The 19,477-nt window shown below is 44.4% G+C and overlaps 1 protein-coding gene across 1 annotated transcript in view; it reads right to left on the reverse strand.

Moving 5' to 3' along the window:
- Positions 1-12,864: 12,864 nt before the first annotated feature.
- The window catches only part of IL18RAP (interleukin 18 receptor accessory protein), a 33,063-nt gene continuing 26,450 nt past the window's right edge, over positions 12,865-19,477 (reverse strand). Inside the window, 4 exon segments of the mRNA XM_047781333.1 lie at positions 12,865-13,292; positions 13,295-13,650; positions 14,718-14,891; positions 18,254-18,391. Of these exon segments, the coding sequence (XP_047637289.1) occupies positions 13,233-13,292; positions 13,295-13,650; positions 14,718-14,891; positions 18,254-18,391 (728 nt within the window). The 3' untranslated portion in view covers positions 12,865-13,232.

A 19,477-nucleotide genomic window follows, 5' to 3' on the forward strand; every position in this document is an offset into this window, starting at 1 on the left:
GTCCCTATCTGCCAAGAGGGAGGAGCTCCTTCATGGAATGCTAGGAGTATTGAAGGAGCTAGGGCTAGTAAAGCACTTTGTTTCATTGGTAAAGCACTTGCTTTATCTCATTGGATGAGCACTTGATAAAGAACACTTAATAAATGTCAGTTTTTACTATTTTTAGTCGCATTTATTATTCTACCTAAGAACAAGATCTCTGTTGCCATGATGAATATTATTCAACAGAGAATGAGAATTATTACTCATAATTCACAGTCTATCTCAACACCTCTTTCGTATAAACTGCAAGATGATTTGTATTTTTTCCCCCTTTGTTTGGATCAATAAGTGTAGATGATTCCCACCCCAGCAAAAATCTTTGAAAAACTGAGGTAGAAATGTTGAGGAAGCCTAGCTTCTAGATGTTAACATCTCAGTAGGGCAAGAGAATTAAGAGATCACTTTTGGAATTTTTTTTTTTTCTTTCCTTCATAGTTTGTCTCTAAAGTGGATCAGATTTGGTCACTAAAATGAGACTATTGGATGAACGCTCTTAGGGTTCTTCATTTTTTTTGGTCTTTTTTTTTTGCCATTTCTTGGGCCGCTTCTGAGGCATATGGAGGTTCTCAGGCTAGGGGTCAAATCAGAGCTGTAGCCACCGGCCTACGCCACAGCCACAGCAACTCAGGATCCGAGCCGCAACTGCAACCTACACCACAGCTCACGGCAATGCCAAATCCCTAACCCACTGAGCAAGGCCAGGGATTAAAGCCGCAACCTCATGGTTCCTAGTGGGATTCGTTAACAACTGAGCCACGATGGGAACTCCAGTTAGGGTTCTTCTTAAGATGGCCCTATTGAGTCAATTTTTTTTTCTTTCAGAAAAAGTTACATGAATAGTCCTCTTACCCCACCCCCCTTTTTAGGGCCATGCCTGCAGCATATGGAAGTTCCCAGGCTAGGGGTCAAATTGGAACTGCACCTGCTGGCCTACACCACAGCTATAGCAACATTGGATCCCAGCTGCATCTATGACCAACAGCACAGCTTATAGCAACTGCATGTCCTTAACCCACTGAACTCGGCCAGGGATTAAACCCACATCCTCACAGAGATGGTTCTTAACCTGCTGAACCATGATGAGAACTCCATGAATAGCCTTCTAACGGAAAACTTGTTTATAATAGATATTTTAACTTTTTATTTGAACTTTATTTTGCTTTTCTCCTAGAACAAAGGGAGAGTGAGGAAGAGAGTTTCCCATGGTGCTCTGTGGAAAGACCAGAACTAAGCATCAGAAAACCTCTGTTCTGGGGTATTAATTATCCGAGTGACTTTAGGAAAGTCCCTTTACCTGTTTGAGCCTCAGTTTTTTCACCTGTAGAGTGAAGAAACTATCCATACCAGGCATCCTTTCTCTGCTCCAAAATCCCACATCTTCATGAGTATGTGACAAGGTGTTGGGCCTTAAAATCAACAGACAGCTGATGTGTCAGAGAAGTGATGTCAGTCTAGGAAGGGTCAAAGAAGGAAAACTACAATTCTGTGATCCCACAAACTTCTTCCAGGGTACTGTGTTGATGCCACCCTGGTCAACTCTTGTTATCACTTCTGTCCACACAAGAGTACCTTCACACAGCTGCCTGGATATTCTTTCTAAAATGTCGTCTTAATCCAGCTTGGTTAGAAAAGAGTGTGAGACACAGCTTACCTGCGTTCTGCAAAATGAAGGCAGCAAGAGTGAGGGAAAAAAAAAAAACAAAGGAGGGAGTTCCCATCATGGCTCAGTGGAAATGAATCTGACTAGGAACCATGAGGTTGCAGGTTCGATCCCTGGCCTCACTCAGTGGGTTAAGGATTCAGTTTTGCTGTGAGCTGTGTTGTAGGTCAAAGACATGACTGAGATGCCGAATTGCTGTGGCTGTAGTGCAGGCCAGCAACTGCAACTCCAATTTGACCCCTATCCTGGGAACCTTCATGTGATGTGGGTGCAGCCCTAAAAAGCAAAAAAAAAAAAAAAGAAATAATAATAATAATAATAATTTAAAAAAAAGTGGGAGGTGGGCCATAGAGTAGAGCACTGCAAAGGTATCTCCAAGGGAACTTACTTATGTGGAAGAGAGTGTAGAGAAATTCAAGCCTAAGGGCACTTTAGAAAACAATGGAGATCAAACTGTGAGCAAGAAGAAAGAGCTGGTTGCTTCACCATATCTACATGAAAGAGTGGACCAGTTAAATGTTTAAAAGAAGAACTGGGGAAAGAAATAGCAGAGAAGAGTGGGGACAGAGGAGTGTCAAAGATTAGCCTCAAAGTTTACTCCTCCTGAAAGAATACCCTGAACTTTAACTGAATCCGACAGTGGAGCAATTTGTGACCCAAGGCATGTAGGAAACAATAGTTTGTTCAGCTAGCAATTAATGGGTGTGGAGTGATATCAACAGAGATAGTCGACCAGATAGAAACTTAACACGGAGATCGGTGAAAGAGTAAGAGAATTCTGGTTTCACTGCCCTCCTGAGGGAGAGAGGGAGAGAGGAAAAGGTCAAGGGGCTTAAGAGAAGGCCCAGGGCTGTACCGGCTGAAGGGCAACAAGAATGCCTACCTAGGGAAATAGACGTTACTGAAATAGTTCCTCTGAGTTGCTAAACAAAGGCATGAGCAGACAATCAAAGAGCAATAAAACCTGGAGTTGGGGGAGGGGGAAGGATCAATATCAAGAACTCCTACAAGGTGTTATTTTCGATGTCCAGTTTTTAACAACAATAAAAAAATGAGACTATGTGCTACATATAGAAGACATAGTTTTAGATTCACAGACCAAGTAGATTGAGTGTAAAAGGATGAAAAAATGTACACCATTCCAGCAATGTGGTATGAGAGCTAAAGTGGCTGCATAAATAACAGACACAATAAACATGAAGATAAAAAGCCGTATCTGAGAAAGCTTCTTAGTGAAGCGATACCAAGAGGTGGTTAAGGACACAGGCACTAGAGCCAGATGCCCTGGGTTCAAACTCCAGCTCTATTTACTGGCTGTGTGACCTTGGGAAACTTACCTTTCTGTGCCTTAGTTTCCAGCTCTGGAAAGTAAGGAAAATAATAAACATAAAGGCATTTTGCATATTAAATGAGTTAATATCCACCAAGTGCCTAAAACAGTGCCTGGCACATAAAAAGCACTGAGTTAGTATGTAAGGAAAGGGGAAGAAGATGGAATTAAGTTGCAGAGGAGCTTTCTTCATAGGATAAACCTGAAAAATTGTCATATGTCCTGGGGCTAAGAGGAAACAAAAGGTGTTGTCTCAGGAAGAGAATGTGATATTTCAAGACCACGTTTTAGGGGGTTCCCATCTTGGCACAGTGCTTAACGAAACCCACTAGGATTCATGAGGTTGCAGGTTCGATCCCTGGTCTCACTCAGTGGGTTAAGGATCCAGTGTTTCCGTGAGCTGTGGTGTAGGTCACAGACCTGGCTCGGATCCCGCTTTGCTGTGGCTGTGGCATAGGCGGGCTGCTACAGCTCTGATTCTACCCCTAACCTGGGAACCTCCGTATGCCTCCAGTGAGGTCCTAGGAAAGACAAAAAAAAAAAAAAAGAACACAGTTTTACGTTGTTCAGGTTTTCCTCTCTAGAATCAAAAGGGGTATAGACTTATGTAGGCAGAGGGGCAGTCAGGGAAATTGATAAGAGGAAGACTTTTAATTTCAATCTTCATAGTTTAATTGAAACAAATTCTTCCTGATGTATCTACATTGTAATAAGATCCAATGATAATTATTGCTTAACTTAATTCCTTGGGGAAGACTGATTCATAAGGCATCAGGTTACCATGGAACTGCTGACACTTACTTGCCTATAGTTGCACATAGAAAAAGAGATTTGAATTATGAAGGAGAAAAAACTCAGCTTTTACTTGCAAAGCAGAGAAAAGAATTATTCTGGAATTTTATGTATGTGTTATGTATGTGCCTATGTATGTATTTTAAAATTATGGCTGCATCTAGGCATATGGAATTTCCCAGGCTAGGGACTCAATCTAAGCCAGAGCAGTGATCTATGCTGCAGCTATGGCAATGCCAGATCCATTAAGCCATTGGGCCACCTGGGGATTGAACCCTACCCACGCCTATGCGACAACTTGAGCTGCTGTCATCTGATTCTTAACCCAGTGAGCCACAACGGAACTCTAGAAATTATTCTGGAATTTTAGATCAGTCAGTAAGCTACTGAATTATCTGAAGCGTTGGTCTAATTATCCAGATAATTGTATTGGCAGTAGAAAGCTGGCTTGCTCTGACCCTCTCTGGTGCCAGGTCCCAGCATTTTTGTTATCCTAGTCATCTGCTCTTTCAATCCCACCTACTCATAGAGTCCAGCAGCAGAGAAGAGAGGACCTGACATCCTCTACCCTAGGGGATCCCTTATTAAGTAACCAAATCTGGTCCAGCCTTGTGCGGCTAATTGGTGGGTGATGCAACCACCAGGAGAATCTCCCAACATCCCAAGCTTCGGTTCTGCACAACTGAAAGCAGAGTTTTGGGGGGTTGGTTTTCTTCCTTTCTAGCCTCAGATTCCCAAAGCAAAATTTGTCTTAGACAAGTTCTACAAGAACAAAACTGACTATTCTGTGCCTGTCCATGGTGAATTAAAAAATCACCTCCCTCTGGGAGTTACCGTTGTGGTGCAGTGGAACTGAATCTGACTGGTATCCTTGAGGATGTGGGTTGGATCCCTGGCCTTGATCAGTGGGTCAGGGAATCCAGCATTGCTATGAGCTGTGGTGTAGGCCAGCAGTTTTAGCTCCAATTTGACCCCTAGCCTGGGAACTTCCATATGCCACAAGTGCAGCCCTAAAAAGCAAAAAAAAAAAAAAAAAAATCACCTCCCTCCAAGAACAGTTTTAAACTCAATGATCAGCACATCTTTTCTTCTTTCCCACAGTATGTGGTATAATTGACTTTACTGGAAAGTATCTGCACGGCACTTCTGGAATTGAAGTATCTGTTGCTTGCCTTCAAGCTCTTGTTACTTTGTTGGGGCTCAAATTTTATTCTTTTTTTAGGAAGAAAGAAGAAGAAGAAAGCAGTGATAGAGGATTGGTCAGTGCCATTCAGAAACAGGACTTGTGTTCCAAGCCCATAGCTAGCAATTAAGCTGGATGGCCTTAGATCAAATTCTGGCACATCATCCCCTTAAATTGAAAGCCTGCATCCCTAGCTGGAGTGAAGTCAAGAGCTTTGACCTTGCTTTCAGGACAGGAAAGCCGAGCTCTGTCTCTGCTCCCCAAAATCAATCTTCTACTACTCAGAGAGAAACAGGGTTCTATGGTAAGCACCTGTAATCAATGCTAGGAGATTCCAGAGGAGAGGAGAGGCGCCATGGTGGTACAGGTGGATGGAGCGGGTGCGAATGTGAGCTTTGGAATGGAACAGGTCTTCATACCAACTATAGCCCACATCATGGTCTTACAATTCTGAGATGATTGCTTCTCTGAGGGAATAGGGATTTTTGTAGAGAGGAGAAACTTGAAACTTTGTGATCCTGGGTGTGTCCTAAACATCTCCAAGCTTCTGCTTATTTTATTGCTGGTGGTAGAGGTAGTGGAGGTGATGATAATGATTATCTTTAAGATGGTTTGAAGATTAAATGGCCTATCATGACAGGGAGGAAGATACACAGTAGACACTAGATGAAGTTTAGATTTATCCAAAGAGATCATAAGCTCTACATAGGCAGAGGCCTTATATCCCTTTGTATTCACCATGATTCCTGAGCAATTTCTTTTTCACAATATGAATGAATTGGATGTCTCAAGCCAGTGATTAAAAAGACATGTATCATCTTACTCTACCTACCCTCCTTATCGCCAGTCATACCTGTTCAGAAAAGGAGTCACAAGGCTAGCTGAACCCAGACCAACGCGATGACCTTGCCACTGTACCTTCTCCACTTTTTCTTCTCTGTTTCAGGAATTGCCCCCCCTCTCCCTACATCACTTTCTCCATCATTTGTAATAAAAATGCCCAGGAGGGCTTTTCTTCATCTCTTCTTTCTAAAAAGACTTCTCCTTTTCTCTCTTTCCTCAATTCCCTTTGTGTGACTTTGACGTTGGACTTTGAGGAACACTGATTTTCACTACGGTGGGTGATGACATGTGCTGCCCTTGGGGAGATACTGCATTTGTTGGCCCAGAAGCATTGCTGGTGGGATTCAGGCAGTTTGGTTAAATAGAAGTGACAGATACAGGCTAGTGAGATGTGGGGAAATATCAAGGGCCAGAGGAGATGGCCAACCTTTCTTCCAACGGGGCTTAAAGGACAGGGATGAATATGGAGAAAGTATAGCTGTGACCTTTTTTTAATCGCAATTCATTCTCAAGGAAACCAATCGTATCCAGTAAATCATTGTCAAGTTCCACTTTTTATGACTCAATCCAAGTGAGAGAGCTCCAAGAGAAGAGCTCATGGAGATGGGGCTTGTCTGCCAGCTGGGAAACCTTGAGGCCCACAGAGCTGAAAATATATCGTCTCAATAGATGGGGATGCAGAAGAGTATAAAAATGAACAAAAAAAAAAAATCTCAAGAGGGTTTGACATTTTTCTTTTGGAATTCAAAGATCAGACTCATGCCTGAGCCTCCACAGGGGATTATTGAGACTGGGCAGTCAGCTGGCACAGAGGAAAGGGGCAGCTGATTCTCCATGAGCTGCAGGAGTCACTTTGAAAAGACTGGAATCATGAACGGGCTTCACTGCACTAGGCAGGAGACAAGGCAATCCAGGAAAAGCATCACCTGCGTCAGGTACACCAGGAGTAGTGGAGGTCCTGGTGGTGTTTGGGGAATGGGGGGAAGGTGTCCAAAAACCCACCAGAATGCCTCAAACAGAGGGAGCCGGAAGTTTGGCAGCAGGTAGAAGAAAAGGCCCTCTACCATTTAGGGAGAGTTTCAAAGAGCACCATCTGAGTTAAAGAAAAATCTTTCTTTCTTCTCCTTCAGTCCCTCTTCCCACTAAACACAGTGAAGAAAAAGGCAGAAGAAGACAGGAGGCAGAGAAAATACCCCACAATCTCCAGTCCCATTGTTAGTTTGCAAAATTACAGGTTAATTACTCTACCTAAACTGGGGTAAAAGGAGAAGTTTCAGCTGCATTAGAGATGAAAGTTTTGATATTAGATTAAACAGGAGATATATATATACATATATATGCATATATATATATGTATATATATATTAGTATTTTAAATTTAACATGTAGTAAACTTGGCCTTTTGGGTGTTAAACTGAATTTTGACAACACAGATTCACACAATCACTGAGAGAATCTGGTTACTTTCTTGCATGATCCTTTTGTGTGTCCTCTTTTCATACTTCCTTCCACCCCAACCCCTGGAAACCACAATCTCTTCTCTGCTACAGGTATGGCAATATCTTGAAGATGTCACATAAATGGGAAAAAAATGTCACCTTTTGAAATCAGCTTTTTTCCACTCAGCATTCATCAACCTGTTCTGAGATTCATCCAAGTTGTATGTCTCAATAGTGCCGCCTTTCTTATTGCTGAGAAGAACTTGATTTTTTTGTGTGTACTGTGAACTGAAATCTGGCACTTGCCATCAGTCTCTACATGGAGTAAAACATGAACCACTGCAGCTACCAACCCACAGCACCCTCTGAGAGGATCCGAGGGTGGAGACCAGGAGAGAGGCACTCTGTGCTCTGGGAAAACTGGAAGAACAGGTTTCCAGTCAGATTTTTAGAAGATTTTTTTTTTTTTGGCTTTTTGCCATTTCTAGGGCATATGGAGGTTCCCAGGCTAGGGGTCTAATCAGAGCTGTAGCTGCCAGCCTACACCACAGCCACAGCAACATGGGATCTGAGCCGCATCTGCGACCTACCCCACAGCTCGTGGCAGAGCCGGATCCTTAACCCACTGAGCAAGGCCAAGGATCGAACCCGCAACCTCATGGTTCTTAGTCAGATTCATTAACCACTGAGCCACGACAGGAACTCTTAGAAGATTTTATGTGCCCAATTCTTGCATCTCCTCATACCTAGAAAAACACTAATATCTTTCATGGTCATGTCTGCTCCTTGTGACTGGTAGTCACCTTCAGGTGATCAGCAACAAACTTTTTAAAATGTGTGGATGCTGCATGCAGCTCCCCTTACCTTTGTCACATCCTGATATTCCCCCTTTTCCTCCTTGGGTGGTATTTCAGCCCTGTCTGTAGTTAAGGATAAAAAAATGTCACAGTCGGAGTTCCTGTCGTGGCTCAGTGGTTAACGAATCCTGCTAGGAACCATGAGGTTTCCAGTTCGATCCCTGGCCTTGCTCAGTGGGTTAAGGATCCGGCATTGCCGTGAGCTGTGGTGTAGGTTGCAGACACGGCTTGGATCCCGAGTTGCTGTGGCTGTGGCGTAGGCTGGTGTCTACAGCTCTGATTCGATCCCTAGCCTAGGAATCTCCATATGCCATGGGTGGCCCAAGAAATGGCAAAAAGACAAAAAAAAAAAAAAGTCACATTCCTCTGTGAATGCCATCACCTTGGAGGGTGAGAGCTGGTGAGTCCTGCAGGCTGTGAAACTCAGGATACTGGCCCTGATAGTGGAGGTGCATATCAAAGGAATGATTGCAGTGAGCCCAGGCCTCTTTTGTTCCTGTTCCCTGCCCTTTGTTTCAAAGAAAACTCCTATATATCCTAGCTCCTCCCTTGCCTCTCAGAGCAGTTTCTCTGGGCTACCTGAGATGCTGCCTTCTGGGCTTAAGTCTTAATTTTGCCCCAAATAAAACTTAACTCTCAACTTTCAGGTTGTGTATTTTTTTATTCAACAGTATTACTGATTGATGGATTGATTGATTCACTCTATGCCAGTTTTCACACCCAAGAAATGGCACACCCACCCGCCCCCACACCCCCACCTGGTTCACCATTCAGTATCTGCTCTACAGAATGGACTATGTTGCCAAAACTCAAGCCTCTGTCCATTGGTGCCAAAAAGAAATCCTGAGACAGAGTTTTGGGTGAAGGTGAGAAAGATAGCTTTATTTCTTTGCCAGGCAAAGGAGGGTCACTGCAGCCCAGTGCCCTAAAGACTGTGCCCCCCTTAGGAGAGATTAGGAGGTGGTTTTATAGTTTGGGGAGTGGAAAATAGGGCCTCTCATCAGGGTAGAGGCAAAAGCTTGCATTGTTTTTCAAAGCTAGTGTTTAGTGGCCCTAGGACTGGTTCTGGTGGTCCTTCTTCTTTCTGGAGTGAAGAATGCTTCATCAAGTAGTTAACATCTTCCATTCACTGGGGGTTTTAGTTCTACCAAAGGACTCGAAGATTTTGTTATGCCCCAACCAAATTGTGCACACAGAGGAAACGGTCTCTTAGGCACCTCTCGGTCCTCATCTTTTGTCGTGGCCACCATGTAGTCCAAGCCTCTGGCCCAGCGTGGCCCTCTCCATGCCCCTGTCTATCTCCCCATTGGCTATGGCTCATCTGCCTACCAGTGCCTTGGTCCCCGAATCTCCTACAACATGGTTACCTTGTGCTCCAGACCTCATGCCCACAGCCATGCCCCAATTCACAATTTTGGTCTGTCCACCAGCCATGGTTTGCTATGTCCTGTTGTGGCTCAGTGGTTAACGAATCTGACTAGGAACCATGAGGTTTCCAGTTCGATCCCTGGCCTTGCTCAGTGGGTTAAGGATCCAGCATTGCCGTAAGCTGTGGTGTAGGTTGCAGACTCGGCTCGGATCCCGCGTTGCTGTGGCTGTGGCGTAGGCTGGCGTCTATAGCTCCGATTCGACCCTTAGCCTGGGAACTTCCATATGCCATGGGTGGCCCAAGAAATGGCAAAAAGACAAAAAAAAAAAAAAGTCATATTCCTCTGTGGACTAGCTCTGACCCAGTCAACCAAGATAATTTTGCCATTCAGTGGGCAGTATCTCACCTTCTCTAACAATCATGAGAATTAATGTATGTATTTTCTATCAAAGGAAGACTTGGTTACTCCATTTGTTTCCTGCTTTGCCTGAGACACCTTCCTCCACTCCCCTTTTCCCTATTCAACCAGTAACAATTTGTTTCAAGTTAGCCAACAGAGAAGAATGTACACGTTGACCTGACCAATGGAAAGGGGACAGGTAAACCACCTGCATTAGAGATAAATAAGGCGGGTCTTTTCTTCTTTGCGTGTGCTTTTTGAGTACCCGCGCCCTTCTGCAGAAGTAAAGAACCTTGTTGAGATCTCCACAAGGAGATCCAACACTGAGGATCTGAGCCAGAGTCATTTTAATTCTCCAACACAATGAATGAACCTCAGACTTGCAGATGGGAACCCTTCCAAGTCTGTCTTCCTGCTCTTCTTCAGCCCTAAGATGCTCTGGAGGTCTTTCAGCATCTTTAATAGTCACTCTCTAATAGGCAAATAATTATTTATGTTAAAGTTTCCCCTTTAAAATTACTGTATGGTTTCTGCCTCCTGGCTGGACCAAACTGATACATGCTAGTTGAAGGTCATTGAACTGTTTCCAGTTATAGATGATTATTAACTGTTATACTGTACAGATTATGTGTATGAGTGTGAACATAAATTTTCATTTTTCTGGGGTAAAATATCTAGGGATGGGATTTCTGGGATATATAGTAAATGGATATTTTACTTTGTAAGCAGTTGTTAAGCTGTTTTATAGGAGGTCTGAATCATTTGCACACCCACTAGAAGTACACGAGAGTTCCAGGTGTTCCACATTGTCCTCTGCACTTGGCATTGTCAGATTTTTTCTTTGTCTTTTTTGAGGGGGCTGTTTTGGTGTGTGGTTTTAATGTGCTTTTTTCCTAGTGGATAATAATGCTGCACGTCTTTTTATGGGCTTATTTGCCACCTACATATCCTTTTCAGTGAGTTGTCTATTCGAGTTTGTTGCTGCTTTTTTAATTGGGTAGTTTGCTTTTTATTGTTGAATTTAGAGAGATCTTTTCATATTCTAGATACAAGACTGTTGTCGGATATGTGATTTTCAAATGTTTTCTATAAGTCTAAGTCTTTTTTTCCCCATTCTTTTAACAGTATTTTCTCATAAAAAATGCTTTTAATTTTTTGAAATCCACGTCATTAATACTTTTTATTTTTTTAGGACCACACCCACAACATATGGAAGTTCCCAGTCTAAGGGTCAAATTTGGAACTATAGCTTCCTGCCTACACAACAGCCACAGCAACAGCAACGCGGGATCCTTAACCCACTGAAACCCGCCAGGGATTGAACACTCATTCTCATGGATACCAGTCTGGTTCATTATCACTGAGCCATGATTGGAACTCCTAATTTTTTTTTTTTTTTAACAGGTCATGCTTTTTGTGTCATATCTAAGAACTCTGCCTAATTCCAGGTCACATTTTGTTCTAAAATTTGTATGGGTTTAATTTTACAATTAGATCTATGGTCCATTTTGAGTTAGTGTTTGTGTAAGGTTTCAGGTTCATTTTATTGCATTTGATATCCAATTTCTTAATATCCTGTGTTTAAACTCTATCCTGTCTTCATTTAATTACCTTTGAAACTTTATCAAGAATCAGCAGACTGTATCTTTATAGGTCTATTTTTGCATTCTTGATTTTGTTCCATTGAACAATATTAGTCAATATTACATTGTCTTGATTTCTGTAACTTTATTTATTTGTGTTTTTAGGGCCTCACCTGCAGCATATGGAGGTTCCCATGTTAGGGGTTGAATCGGAGCTGTAGCTGCGGGCCTATGCCACAGCCACAGCCACAGCAATGCTGGATCTGAGCCATGTCTGTGACCTACACCCCAGCTCATGGCAATGCCGGATCCTTAATCCACTGAGCAAGGCTAGGGATCAAACCTGCATCCTCATGGCAAAATCACAATGGCAAAATTACAGTAGGGATTCTTCCCTTCTGAGACCCTACAATGAGGCTTCCCACAAGAAACTTCCTCCAGGAATAATTTATACCCTTGAACTCATCTTTAACTTTATCACTGAGATTCCCAAACAAGGATGTTGCTTGATGCCAAAGGCACAGTGGTTTTTGTGATGTGGGTGCCTCTGTGCCCAAAGAGCTCAAAAGCCTTTCACACAGGCACCAAGCAGTGGCCAGACGACAATGGCTTTAAGCCACTCCAAACCTGGATCACAGTCATACCAGTGGATGGGACACATTACATGCAAAAAGGTCCAGAAGCCGCTTTTCTTTTTTGTTCAAATGAATCATTCCCTTCTACTGGGGAAGACAAAGCAGGAAGGTAGTAACATTCACGTATGACCACAGCACTATTTTAGCTTCAGGAACAAAAACCTGTGAGAATAAAATTACCAAGTACCTCCTTAGTACTCCAGCATCATATAGCAGAAGCTTGATGAGACCAGCAGGCCACCAGCCTCAACAGGCAACTGGCTCAGACCAAAGCTTTGTTCAAGCCCCAGTCTTGCTCTCTTTTTATCAGTGTAGACACTTACTACCCAGAGCGTTCCCTTGGCTGCTGACTCTTGCCCCTGCCTTTCCACTTTGTACGTAGCTGCTAGTCTGTTCCTTGTCTCCTCATTGCCCACACCATTTGGTCTGGTTGGTCCCTATTTCCTATAGCTCTGCACAAAAGCCAAGAAGATAAAGATGAGCTGGAATTAACCCTGCTCTGCTCCCCAGGCCCTATATCCTGGCTCAGGGCTGTATCAGCTCAAGGGACAGGGCTCTTCCATTTAGTTGTCATGAGGACACAAGACCTGACCATGGCCCTGTCTGCTCCTGGGCCTCTGATCTCTGCCTTACCTACTTGTTTTCTGTTCTCCGGTGAATGGGAGGACATGGAATAAGAATTGTCTTCTTCACAAAGTAATTTAGCCAAAGCTAAAATCACTTGTTTCTAATAAAATAATTTTTATTTGATTGCAAAGGTACATAAAGTTATGTGTATAATACATAGTAGACACAAAAGTCCATTGCCACAAAGCCAAGTACCCGTATGTGCCGACTCTGCCCAGGCCACTAGGATAATCCTAGGGACCTTGTGGGCTGAATGTGTGCAGGTTTGGAGAAGGCGCTGGCCCTCTGTCCAGTCCAGGAGATCAGAGGCTCCCACTACAGCTGCCATGGATTTGCACTGCACTTTGATGTGCTCAGGACTGGCAGAACACTTCCCGTGTGATGTCAGCCTGATCCATGCTGTGTGTTCTGGTCAAGGTCTCTACAGGCCAGGAACGGGGCGGGGGTTGGGGGGGAGGCTGGCAGGGTCGTCTCACCATCCCATGGGCTGGGAGCGCCTCCCAGTGGTTTCTCTTTTACTGACTCTTTTCCAGAGGAAAAAAACCCTGGGCTAATTCTGAGATGGTTCCACATGAATCCTTTCGAGCTTTTCACAGGCATGTGGTAGCGCAACTGGGTCCAGAACCTGGAGTTGGGAGGAAGTGATTTTGAGCCTCGCCACGTGACAGTGGGCAAAACCCTGAGAGCTTTTTTCACTAGATGAGGTAGAGACTCTGGCTCTCGGAAGGAAGAGAACTTAATTAAAATCAGTTTCAGTGTTTGATCCTCCAAGGCAAGATTCACTGCTGCTTGCAGTTCAAAGACACTGGGTCCGCTGATGTAGTGGGGGCTCAGGATAAATATCCCTCTCCTACTTTTCTTAATGACGCTCACGATGTCCTCCGCATACGCTGGAAAGAAAGAATCTGATTATTCGCAGTTGTGATTGTTAAACCTTGAGTCATGATCACCCTGAATCTCGCAGATCCACCCACTGGGTACCTTGCAAAAACACTCTTTGGCAAAGAGGAAAGAAAGGCTGGATTTCTATATCCTTTCTTCTAGATCAACTCTATCCACAGTTGAAGATATGCTCTAATGTCTAGTGACTATCAGGTTCACATTCCTCCCCTGTGTTCTGTCTCCTTAAATTGTCAATGCCTCTCAGAGCAAAGCTCCTTGGAGAAAACTTGGCTGGGATAAGACAGGGGCATGGATGTCCCAGGCTCCTGGGCAGGGGCATTGGAGGCAGAGGAGGTCAGGTCTGCATATCTGATGGGCGCCCAGTGCTGGGTCCAGGTCCAGGGAGTCTGCTGGACCCAGTGCTGAGTTGTTGTTGTTTCTGAAGATGGAATTTTTTTTTTTTGGTCTTTTCAGCCACACCTGCAGCATATGGAAGTTCCCGGGCCAGAGGTTGAATCTGAGCTGCAGCTACCGGCTTATGCCACAGCCACAACCAGAGCAACACTGGATCTGAGCTACCTCTGTGACCTACACTGTAGCTCTCGGCAACATTGGATATTTTACCTGATGAGTGAGGCCAGGGATGGAACCGGCATCCTCACCGAGTCAACAACTGGGTTCTTAACCACTAAGCCACAATGGGAACTCCTGAAGATGAAGTTTTTTGATGATGGAGCATATCTCTGCAACACAAGTTTTTCCGTGTTGTTGCCCAAGATGTTCTAAGCTGATGAAACCTTCCAGAAGATAAATAGCCCCCCAGAAAGAATGACAGGAAAATGTAGTGAGTGCTTGCATGTAACCCTCTTTATGAAAATTTTTAAAAATTATAGTTGATTTACAGTGTTGTGCCAACTTCTGCTGCACAGCAAAGGGACTCAGTCATACATATATGGACATTCTTTATATATATATATATATATATATATATATATATATATATATATATATTATTGTCTATCATGGCGTGTAACTCTCCATCTTGCTCTGTTTTCTTCAGGCGTGCAAGACCTACCTCCTCCTGGGGCCACGTCTCTTTCGAGCAAACACAAGGTGTATCCATATCTGTTTTCCAAAACTTCAGGGAATAGATTCAGAGCCAGGCTTTCCTCAGTTGGAGATGAAGTGGCCTCACTCTCAAAAGAGCTCCATTTTGCATAGGATACAAAAGCATCAAACTCCTTTTTATCTGAGGAAAAGGAACAATAAGAAATGTAAGTCACAATGCTAAGCCACGACAGGAACTCTGCTTTTTTTTTTTTCCACTGACCTATTTTTTACTCTCCTACATAGGCTCAAACCATATGGTAAATGGGTAAGAATTAAGATCGGGGTCCTTAGTGAACTGATTTAAAAAACAAAAAGCAGAAATTCCTGCTGCAGCACAGTGGGTTAATGATCCAGCTTGTTTCTGTGGCGGAGCCGGTTCAATCCCCGATGGGCGCGGATTCCATCCCTGGCCCAGTGTAGGCCAAAAAAGAAAAAAAGACAAAAAGAAAAAAAAAGTAAAAAAAATAAAAAGCAGGAGTTCCTTTCATGGCTCAGTGGTTAATGAACCCAAATAGGAACCACGAGCATGCAGGTTTGATCCCTGGTCTCGCTCAGGGGGTTAAAGATCTTGTGTTGCCGTGACCTATGGTGTAGGTCACAGATGAGGGTTGGATTCTGCGTTGCTGTGGCTGTGGTGTAAGCTGGCAGCTGTAGCTCTGATTCGACCCCTATCCTGGGAACTTCCACATGCCATGGGCATGGCCCTCAAAAAAATAAAAAAATAAAATAAAAATAAAAAGCAGCATCTGTGTTCTTCTCAGAGTTACACTGCTGAGGGGTATGGATCTTCCACCCAGAATGGGATTTAAATCTGTGCATTTCCACTGAGCTCAGATCCAACAGCTGGGGCCTTCTCTGATTAAATCACATGTACTCAAAAATTCCTCTGAGCTTGCTTTGCAGATGCAGCGTTGCTGTCTCAGTAGTTACACACCAAAGTAGCATCTGCTCCATCAAAGCATGATACTATCCAGTGAGCAAAGCACCGAGAACACCCAGCACATCAGCAAGCTGACGGCACGTCTATCTGTGTTTGAATCCCCTTATGGAAAATGAGAGAATAATAACTTCCTGGCAGGCTGCCTGGGAAAATGTGTATGACAAGCTTAGATAAGATGGAGATCCATTCCTCTCCTTTCAGGATGGAAAACGGTATTTTGGAACTTGTATTTTTAGGGTCTCATATGCCTCTGTTGACTCAACTATTATAAATACACAGTGATTCTGGGATGTGCTAAAGAACTAACTGAAAGCCATAGAAAAGTGTTAGCAGCAGAACAGGAAGAGGGAGCAGAGGTGGTCTGGAGCCAAGACAAGAGCCGAATCAAAGAGAGAGACCAGGAGGCCTGTCCATGAAGCTCCTCATCGCCCATGTGGGAAGGAGGAGGCCCAGGGGACATGGCCAGCAGGTACATGATGTGTGGTTCAACTGTGTGACCCACACACACCATAGTCACCCTGAGTTTTTCCACATCCCGAATGCTAGGATTTTTGTATAATCTTGAGCATTGCATTTCCTTTTTTTTTTTTTTTAATTTTATGACTTCACCTGCAGCATAGGGAAGTTCCCAGGCCAGGGACTGAATCTAAGCCATAGCTGTGACCCACGCCACAGGTGGAGCAAGGCCAGATTCTTTAACCCACTAAGCCTAAGCCACAGCGGGAACGCCAACATTTCTTTAGTAATACAGTTAGAGAGTGGAAATATTAAAGGATCTCCACAATTCTGACACCCTATATCTCTCCAAAATTTGGGACATTTAAAGGAAACATATTTTTGCTAAAAAATATTAGATTGGCTGCAGTGTGCACTGAATCAGTGTGCTTGAAAACCGGGTTCTGCCTCCCCATCCAATTACTAAAACGTTGTGCAAATGAGAGAGAGCACATTTAAAGTGCTTCATGGTTGCAAGCTCTAGTATCTAAAGAAAAATAGTGTTGGAAGTTCTCTTGTGGCAAGCAGATTAAGGATCCTGTGTTGCCACAGCTGTGGCACAGGGTACGACTGTGGCGAGGGTCTGATCCGGGCCTGGGAGCTTCCATGTGCAGTGGATGAGGCCAAAAAAAAAAAAAAATTTAAGTAAAAGAAATATGAAGTTGTATAGAGGATCAATTAAGACAGGGAGGAGATAATTTGTTCAATTCAAAAACGCTAAAAAGCTACTAACAAATAAATCTCAAAACCACTCTTGGCTTAAGAACTTCTAGTGTTTGTTCTCAATAATTGGTCTAAAGAAAAGTGTGAATGATGAGTTTCTTTTCTTTTTTTTTTCTGGTTTTTGTTTTTGATTTTTAGGGATGCAGGTGCAGCCCTTGGACATGCCCAGGCTAGGGGTCCAATTGGAGCTACAGCTGCCAGCCTACACCACAGCCAAGGCAACTTGGGATCCAAGCTGTGTCTGCAACCTACACCACAGCTCATGGCAACGCTGGATCCTTAACCCACTGAGCAAGGCCAGGGCTCAAACCCTCGTCCTCATGGACACCAGTTGGGTTTATTACTGCTGAGCCACAACAGGAACTCCTGATGCGTTTCTTTACTGCCCCTTTCCCCCTAGTGATCTGACAGCTCTTCAATTAATTCCTGGGGTGGGGAAACCACTGGTGTGTAAAGGGGTAACTGTCCCTGGAATTCAGCAGATGAGATTCTGCTCTCTCCAAGCAATAGAATCATTCACTAAGACTGCCAACATTCTAAGCATCGAGCCTTCCAGGACTAGAAAAACACACAATGCTCTCTATTCTAAAGAAGTAAATGTGAATAAATGCTACTATCCCGTCTCATGGGAAAATTGACCCCTACTCCATGGATAGCACTAATACTTTGCAGAACTTCATGCTTCTAAGAACATTTCCACCATCTCCAAGCCCCAACACTTGACAGATGAGGCTAACTGAGGCCAGAGCCATTGAGGGCTCTACACCAAACCGCCTGGGTCCAACCCCAACCGTTAACCCCCACTAGCAGTTCCAAGGGGGGCTCAGAATTCACATCTCTGCCTGGCTCATAGGATGCCAGTGACAATTACAGCCGCCAATACACACAGCTGGCACACTCTCAGGTAATTCAGGTAATTCAAGCCGGCATGGACTGGGTTCTTAAGTCGTGCTACATGATGTTCTAAACGCTCAGGACATCTTAAGTCCATGAGCTCACGTGGCATCCACTTTGCTTATGACCACAATCCTGCTTTACAGAGGAGAAAACCAAGGCATGGAGATCTTGGGTGTTCTGCCGCATTGCTTGAGGTGGGTGAGCAGAAAGACTAGTTTCAAGTCCAATGTGTCCTGTAATATCGTTGGTGAGATTCCTGGTAACTGGGATGAAAACAAGGTGTGTCTCCACTGGGGTCCCCCAGGTGCGAGGCCACCAGACCTGCAGGTGGGGGTCTCAGAGCCTGACCATCAGGACTTTATCCATCAGGGACGATGCATTTCTCAAGCCCCTCCCTCTATGGCAGTTCTGAGGGGAAAGGTCAGAGATGTGGCGAGTTGTCTTACCCCGGAGCGTCTCATCCTTGCTCTGGTAGGTTCGGTACAGCAGCACTATTTCAATCCAGTACTTGTAGAGGAGAGCACCTGTGGTCAGCACAGCCACCAGGGCCATGACGGTGGCAAGGAGGATGTAAAGGAACACCACTGGGGGGACACGCAGCAGCTGTGAGCAGAGGCAGGTGAGTCCCCCACCCCCACCCCAAGACCACATTCAGGCCAGCGCCACTATCTTTTCCAGCACCCCCTTTATTTTTGGCTTTTTAGGGCTGTACCCACAGCATATGGAGGTGCCCAGGCTAGGGGGGCGAATCGGAGCTACAGCTGCCAGCCTATACCACAACCACAGCAACGCAAGATCTCAGCCGTGTCTGAGAACTACAGCACAGCTCACGGCGACACTGGATCCTTAACCCACTGAGCAAGGCTAGGGATCAAACCCACAGCCTCATGGTTCCTAGTCGGATTTGTTTCCGCTTTGCTGTGACGGGGAAATTTCTCCCTCTGTTTTTTTTTTTTTGTCTTTTGTCTTTGTTGTTGTTGTTGTTGTTGCTGTTGCTATTTCTTGGGCCGCTCCCGTGGCACATAGAGGTTCCCAGGCTAGGGGTTGAATCGGAGCTGTAGCCACCGGCCTATGCCAGAGCCACAGCAAATCGGGATCCGAGCCACGTCTGCAACCTACACCACAGCTCACGGCAACGCCGGATCGTCAACCCACTGAGCAAGGGCAGGGACCGAACCCGCAACCTCATGGTTCCTAGTCGGATTTGTTAACCACTGCGCCACGACGGGAACTCCCATCCCTCTGTTTTTTAATCAAAACTACTGCTATTGGAAATATTTCTCTTGAGTCTTCAATCACATTTGAGGGAATGATCTTAAAATGAACCCAAGAGAACCCTGGAAGATGAGTAGTTCCTGATAGGGGTGGCTCCCTGGGGAAACTGCCAGAAGACCACTTTTATTTATTTTCCCTCAAAAATGTCCACACAACCCATTTGCATCCCTCTTATTGCATATTTTACATTATTTGCTTTTTCTTTTTTCTTTCTTTCTTTCTTTCTTTTTCTTTCTTTCTTTCTTTCTTTCTTTCTTTCTTTCTTTCCTTCCTTCTTTTTTTTTTGTTTTTTTAAAGGCCACACCTGGGGCATATGGCTAGGGGTCTAATGGGAGCTACAGCAGCCAGCCCAGGCTGAGGTCACAGCAACACAGCATCCAAGCCACGTCTGTGAC

Source organism: Phacochoerus africanus, chromosome 5, assembly GCF_016906955.1.
Source record: "Phacochoerus africanus isolate WHEZ1 chromosome 5, ROS_Pafr_v1, whole genome shotgun sequence".
NCBI lineage: Eukaryota > Metazoa > Chordata > Mammalia > Artiodactyla > Suidae > Phacochoerus > Phacochoerus africanus.